This window comes from Crocodylus porosus, unplaced genomic scaffold (genome assembly GCF_001723895.1).
Source record: "Crocodylus porosus isolate Cpor-Errol unplaced genomic scaffold, CroPor_comp1, whole genome shotgun sequence".
Lineage (NCBI taxonomy): Eukaryota > Metazoa > Chordata > Crocodylia > Crocodylidae > Crocodylus > Crocodylus porosus.
In genome coordinates, this window is record NW_017728931.1 from 61680008 (window position 1) to 61687630 (window position 7623).

At 45.4% G+C, this 7623-nt stretch overlaps 1 protein-coding gene across 2 annotated transcripts in view; it reads left to right on the top strand.

Moving 5' to 3' along the window:
- The window catches only part of LOC109316850 (suppressor of cytokine signaling 1-like), a 15918-nt gene extending 8737 nt beyond the window's left edge, over positions 1–7181 (top strand). For both annotated transcript variants that reach the window (XM_019545228.1, XM_019545229.1), the window contains exons 2-3: positions 2543–2662; positions 5606–7181. In XM_019545228.1, the coding sequence (XP_019400773.1) occupies positions 5672–6382 (711 nt within the window). In that variant the 5' untranslated portion in view covers positions 2543–2662; positions 5606–5671 and the 3' untranslated portion in view covers positions 6383–7181. The remainder of the gene's footprint in view (positions 1–2542; positions 2663–5605) is intronic.
- The last annotated feature ends 442 nt before the right edge of the window (positions 7182–7623 follow it).

A 7623-nucleotide genomic window follows, 5' to 3' on the forward strand; every position in this document is an offset into this window, starting at 1 on the left:
TTTTTTTTTTTTTTCTAGCTGAGCTGGGGTAGGGTGGGCAGAATACTGCAGTAGTTGCTGAACTTAGCAGAATAGCTTGATTTCTTTTTGTTGTTCTTTTTTTAAGAGGGAGGAGACAAATTTCCAAACTGGATGCTGGAACTTAATAGTCCAAAGGAAGTTATGGTCTTGGAAAGGCAAGCAGTTAGGATTTTTCTGCCAACAAACTAGACAAGCCTTGCAGTAAAATAAACTGCAGCTGGTTACCTGCAAACTGCAAAACAACTTTGACTTCCAGGAGGGAGATGGCTTGTCTGATATGCAGTGCCAGGCTATAACAAACTTTGCTATTGCTGCTAGGGCCAAACAGCTTAATTTGCAGATAATTCGTCATTGGCTTATATAAAAAGTACACTTACAGATTTGGATGATGTGCAGAATGTTTAAAATGCATCAAATCACTGTTTTTCTTAGCAGGGGAAGGGAAGGAGGAGAGGGTAGAAACCTTGTTCAGATTATATCAGCAGTGTGGAATATTAAAGATCTTCAGCTAACTAACCAGAAGGGACATGGGACAAAAAAGAATGATAAAACATATGTGGAACTTACCTGTGGGTGAAAGTTAAATATCTAAAGAGGGGGTAAAGATGTTACCCATCCATTCCCCCTTCTTCCCCTCTGTCTCACCCTGCCTGCCCCCAAATCACAAATGCTTGTAGCAATAGCAATTCTTTTGCAAGACCTATAGAACTGATTCCCAAAGAGTATGTGGCTTTGGCTGTTCGTTTGTAATGCACAGAAACAGGAAATGTCATTGCGTCTACATGTGGTTCTTGGTACTAGACTGCAGCTTAAGGAGATCTATAATTCTTGCATCCTGGTTGGATGCTATAGGATTAGAGAGAGTTTCAGTCTTAGACTTTTTCAAATACCATGTTACATGGCAGCTGTGATGTCCTTCATCCTGAATGAAACAATATTGGTATCTGTCCAGTGAAAGGTAAAGACAACTACAAACTTCCTTGCAGGCCTAACTGCAAGGTAGCAGTTAAGATTTCCCCGCCTTTTGCATCTGTGCATTTAGCTCTCACTGCTTGCTTGTATGGTCTCTTCCAATCCTACCTCCTTTCTGAGCCAACCATGATAGTCTCAGCTGATTCTAGTGCTGGTGTGTGTAAGTGATTCTATTGTGGTTGTGCACACATGCCCTGTTGTGATAGCAGGTTACATCATGCTAGTACCAATGTGGACGGAGGTCACTGTTGTGGTAACAAGGTTAGTCCACTGTTCAAGTGTATTGCTGTCTGCTTAGCCCTGGCTCTTTCTTCCAGATTCACGCTTGGGCACTATGCTGAACTTTGCTCCACCTCTTCTCTGCAGCCACCTCACGACTTGCAGTGCCTTTAATGGGATCCAGCTAAAAGATTTTGTATAACAAAAGTTCAAGCCAGGCATTGTGCCTAGACTCCATATTGCATGAAATTCTTTAAGCTAGGGTCTCCATACTTCAGGAAGCTGTATATCATGCTCCTGAGAAGCACAGACTTTTCCTTGTGGGTTGTGGAAGTGTGCCTCCTTCATCCTACAAATACCTATGGGCACCTATGGTAGGGGTGCTTTGTGATACCTTGTAATGGATCAACTGTGCAGCTAGGAGAGCTATTGGACAAACTTTCAGGCATTACATGCCCTTCCTCAGGTTTAAGAAAGAGGCATGTGTAAAGCCTTCCAGAATTGCCCAGAATTCAGCTGAGAGCTGTTCTGGGAATTCTGAAATAGATAATAGCAGCATTGACTGTGTCACACTAGTGTGGACTCAAATTCAGTTAATTGCAATTAAAGTTGCCTTGTAGGGATGAATTGCCTGTTGCAGGCTGCAAATGGTGCAAACCAATGACAGTGAGGTGAAATAATGAAACATTATACATAAACAGAGCAGTGGGGAAGTGCCTCGAAGGGCCTGCAGAAAGTCAGTTTTGTTTTTTTTTCTGCTTGCTGAATCCACTGGCAGGACTGTGATTGAATGAGGGTCTGTGTATGCTGCATCACCAGGGGTTGTACTGTACTGACTTGATATGGGGATCAGCTGATATTGCACAAGCAGTAAAAATAGCTTTGGACATTGTAAAACATCAAGGCAGAAAAGTACCTATTAGAGTTGATTGTGTCTCTGTCTAGATGGTCCAACAATAGTAGAGGCTGTATGTTTGTTCTGTACACTACTGGTAGACCAAGATGCTTTTCATCTTAACTGTGACTATGCTACTTGGGATCTTGTAAATCGGGCCTAACACTTGATTATTAAAAATAGTTTTTAAGATATCCTGTAATGTTGCTATTCAATTTTGAAAAGACTGTGGCAAACATCAAGCTCTTTGTAGTTGCCTCTGAGGATTGAAGGCAGTGATGATAGATTTATTATTGGGGTTTCATGGTCTGAAAAGTGCTACAAAGCATACATTGGGGCTGGTAACAAGACAAAAGGGTCAGGACAGGCAGACTTGGTGACCCACTGTATTTCACTGATGGCCAACTTGACTTGCTTCTCTCTTTTTTTTCCAAGGAGAAGATCTGTTCTCTCTTAAGGCTTTGGAAAAAACTGGAAAGGACTGTGCTGGCACGCTCGGAAATGGACAATCCTGGGCCTCATGTCCAAGAACTCAGGAGTGACAAGCTGAAAGAGGTAAGCAGCATTTGTGTTGAGGGGAGGGAAGGAGGGTGGGAATTAGTGAAAGATGCAAAAAAATCGGATCTTTTCTTGAAGCTGTCACTGGATGTGTATGCACTGGATTTGCCAGGCATCAGTGAGTAATGTTTTTTGGCTGCATACAGGGGCCAAAAGGTGAAAACTGTACAAAATGGCAGTCTGTTAGACCACTGTACACAAGTCTGGGTCAGAAGGAAAAGGAGAGTACAGTCACCTTGACAGTGAATCGCAGTGCACAGGCAACTTTATCAAACCTGTTCAGAATTGGGTCAACGTTTGTGTGCATATGCTGCAAAGTATGTGCTGAGTCTGGATATTTTCCAGTGCCCAAAGGCCATTTGCTGCTAACTTGAATGAAAAGTCAAGGGACAAAGTACTTGTGGGTGCAGTAAGGGTGGGCAAGTAACTCCCCCAGCAAGAAGTATGAGTGAAGAGCTGTGCTAGTAGTATTTTGTGGGACTTCAGTATTTTGAGTCTCAGCTGATGAAAGTGTCACTAATTACTGCCTCTAATTACTTGGGACTTTACAACCTGTTCATTTGGTTGTGGGAGAGGCATGTCACAGCTCCCTGTGGAGCATGAGTTCTGTGAGAAATCTCATGTATCCCTCCACTTTTCCAGGGGAGCAGTGGGAAGAGTAGAAATGATGCAACAACCCTCTTTGAGATTTAGACTGACCTGAGCAGCTGCCTGCTGACTACTTAAAAAATAAATAATCTGCCTGCCAGAGGTCGCTACCTCCTGTTCACCTGCATCACTGGCAATTCCTTTCCAAAATGCTGTTGTACTCAGGTGTAGGAGATACACAGTTAGTCTTTAACAATGACAATTAAAGAGCCTGTAGCTCACAAACCTTCTGGAGCAGAATTGAACTAGAAAGCCTTTCTAGTGATTGTATCATCTGAAAACTCAGTTCTTTGCAGGGCAGAGCTCTGGCTGTGGAGTGTTAGCACTGCATTATTTCCTAACACAGCAAGGCCCATTGTGAAGGGAAAGATTAGCAAAGACTGGGCTTTACTCAGTGAGCATCTGTCTCGCAAGCTCCCATAGCAATGGGCCCTGGTTCTTTGTACCTCTGCAGGTCGTGGATAGCAAGGACCACGGAGACTACATTCTCCTGTCTCTCCTGAGGCACATGTTTAGTTATGGGTTAAGGCAGTGTTCCTGGACTATGTGAAAGGAGTTTGCTGCTGTTTCTGCTAGGGGAAAAGGTGTAGCACAGAACTTGAGTGCACAGAGCTCTCTGTGGCATAAGTGAACTACTTAAAAGGAAGTTTCTGAATGGTTACAAATGAGAGTGATTATTAGTTAAGCCTAATAAAAGGGATTCTTAGAGCAGGGGTTATAAGAGGTTAGGTTAGGGTTTGCCTGACTACCTAGGCAGGTGGCATAGAGCAGCCTTACCTTGGGGTGGTTGTGTTGGGTGTGAGTCCGGGAGTGGTAGTGCCATGTGCCTGAGACAAGCTGGGGAGTTCCCCGAGGTGAGAAGTAAAGGGAAACTGAAGGCGCATGTTCTTCAATCTTCAGGCTGCAGGACAGCCGTTAAGCCTGCCCACATATACACCTCCCCCTCTCTTTCTGTCAGTAAAAGAGAGAGTGATTAGGTTAATGGAGCATCTCGGAGGACTAGGGGCAAGGTTTTGGCGGTGAGTTACTGACTAGAAGGGCTGGGGAAGTGGTGTGTAACAGCTCAGGCTTCTCGCACAGAGCAAGCCTCTGGCTCAGGGCTGTGGTTTTTATGTTTTTATATGCATATAGATATTTATACCCAGTATATATATATATTTTTTATAATTGTAATGACTTAGATGGATTGATATCAGTTAGAGCAGATGTAGGAATCAATGCAGTTAAATATAGACAGCCTGGTAGGAACACAGAAAATGCAAACAGAAATGGAGAGATTGTGGCAGTAAGAAAAGGAGAGTCATCTTAATCCAGAATGGGTGCAGAGGGAAGCTACTGGGGGGCAGGGAGCAGGAGATGCAGAAGCAGCTACAGAGCAATAAATTATCAGGATAAGCTATTTGCAGGGTAGAAGTTTGGGGCTCAGAAATGTCCCTCAGGATTCACACAGCAAAGGGGATACCTCACAGGCTGTGTTCCAGGAGGAAAAGGGCTGAAGGGGGAGCAAAGGGCAGGGGGGACGTGGGACTGGGGCATGGGGAAGGATCACAGCTTGGATACCGGCTGTACCCCACTGTGTAAACAGGATAAAACAGTCCTACCTCATGGCAGCTCTGAACCACATGCTCAAGGTTTAATGTTACCACATAGGAAGGACCTAATCTACAAGGGGCTTACTGATGGGAAGCAGAGTTTCATCTGATGGCAGATGGAGCAGGGCTATGATGTAGTGTAATATAGGGGGACAAGTCCTTCCCAACTCCCATTTCTTCATAGTCCAGTGGGTCTTCTAAGGAGACAGTGGAGATAGGTAGGAGGAGTCCTTCAAACCAGCAATACAATCATACTGCACAAGTTGTTTTCCTGGCTAGAAAAGGTCCTGTCTTCAGGTTTGGGCTTTTTCTTTAACTTGGGGTGTGAGGGAAAAGGAAAAACAGCCCCACTGGGAAATTCCCAGCAGTGAGGTCACAGTGGTGAGCTGTGTGGGCTGCCCAGGGATGCAGTGGGGAGCCCCTTTGGAGTCATCTAAGACTAGATGAGGCAGAGTCCTACTAAAATATAATCTGCAATGTTTGGAGTGAGACCAAGGGATGAAGGAAGCATCAGCTGCCATAACAGCTACTGAAATCAGAGGGGAAATAGCTGTTATTTATCACCTTAGTAACTTGCCTGCATCGTCCCTCACTTCTGGCATTCTTGCTGCTGTGCTTCCTTTGTGTGAAGCCTTTCTTTTGTCCGGTCAGAATAACATGAAAGAACTCCTGCCTGCCTCACTTTCCTTCTCCTCTCTAGGCTGGGTGCAAAGAAGTGAGCATGTTACAGATAGCAGCTTTCTGGGACCCATGGGCTCTTTGAGAGATGATCAAAGGGAGGCCGGAGGATCTGCAGAACACGCACCAGAGAATTCCTCATCCGCAAAGGCAGCATCGGAGCACTCTCCCTGCCCCAGCATCATCCAGGTTACCCACACACTACCGGGTTTTTCGCAGCTGTGAGTGGGAGGTCCTGGAGCGATCACTCAATATCTTACAGGCCAGTGGCTTCTACTGGGGTCCCTTGTCTGTGCGTGAGGCGCATGCCAAGCTACAGCGGGAGCCAGTGGGGACCTATTTGGTGCGGGACAGCGCTCAGGGGAACTTTCTATTCAGCCTGAGCGTTCGGATGCCGTCGGGCCCAGTCAGCCTCCGGATTTCCTTCCAGGAGGGCTACTTCTGGCTCAGGGACTGGTCCTCAGACTGTGTTGTTACGCTGCTGGAGATAGTGGTGGCAGGAACTCGGGCCAACCCTATCCATTTTGATGAGATGGGGGGAACCCCCCTGGTGTTCGCTGAACCCCTGCGCAGGCCACGCAGGACTGTGCCCACATTGCAAGAACTCTGTCGCCAAAGTCTGGCTGCTCACACAGAGACCAGAGAGTGCGCAGGATATGCAAGCACAGAGATGTGTATAAGGGGGGGAGTTCCTTTTAACTGTGGGAGGGGGTGGACCAGGGTGCTACCCAGAACCCGATGCCTACATGGACAAGGAGAGAAGCATGTGCATGTGGCAAACCAAACTAAGCACCCCTGACATGGACACATGAACTGGATGCGTGACATTTTATGGGAGTGTACATTCTGCTAGGGGAAAGATAAAATCTGCTGACTATGGGAGCTGTACATCAGTTAGCGATGTCTATAACCTTTCCCTGTGGTAGAGCAGAACTGCCTCTCAACCACAGGGGGATCCTCCAGCACTTTATTCCAGTTGTGACTGCAATGCATAAGCTTGAGAAGCAGGATGAGATGTCCACCCTTCCAGCTCACCCTCTTCCTCCTACCTTCCAAAGTGCCTAAGCTCATTCTTGCTGACCTCATGAAAAGGTCCAACTGAATTTTAGACTTTGACAAGTGTCAGTTCAGTGTGAGTATGCATGGAACTCCTACGCTGATCTGATACCAAAGCAGCTCGGCTGCATGTGTGGGAGTGAGACTTCATGGCCAACAGCCTTCCCTTCCCTGCACCACAGAAGCATAATACATACCAAAAACCTCTCTGATATTTGCAATGGAGCAAAGAGTTGTAGGTGTGTACAGTAGAAACAAGGTTCCTCTAGCTTCTGTATTGTTTTATTGGAAGCCAGACTGCAGGGCTTAATTTTTTTTGCGTGTAGGTGGGATGTATTCTACTTGGACCATATTGTATTTCTGTCAGCCAAATCATGGTTTGTAGAAGTCCTGCTTGTTGGATTATATGGGAAGATGTGCTTAAAGCACCATCTGGTATACTCTTCTGGTGGTATACTGCTGCCCTCTGCAGGCTGTAAGAGAATGCTCTCAGGGTTTAGGCTTTTGTCTTGGAGGCAGAGGAGGGGGCCTTAAAGAAAACACCTTCATACTATTTTTTTTTTTTTTTAAAGTCCTTTTCCAAAACAACAGGGCTCCCAGCAAATGTAAGCATTCCCCTGCAGTGTTGGAAGCGCAAAGCACCTAGCAATGTGCTAGCATGCAAGAATCAGAGTTAAGTTGATTAACTTGCGTTTACTGTCAAGGCCAGTTTGAACATGCAAATTGGCATTGATTTGAGAGATGTGAATTTCATTTTTATTTTTCAGTGGAATTATCAAAGAAGTTTTTCAAAACACAGGTATTAGAGGGGAAGGTGTTTTCTTAATATCATAGGTCCTCCATTTTGAACCATTGTTTACTGCACTGAAAGGCAAGCCAGGTGCTTGATGGAACAGCTAGTGGGAAATGCTGCAAAGTGTCTGCAGTATAGAAACATGGTGACATAACTGACAAAGATGAGAGAGAGAACTACAAAAACATATA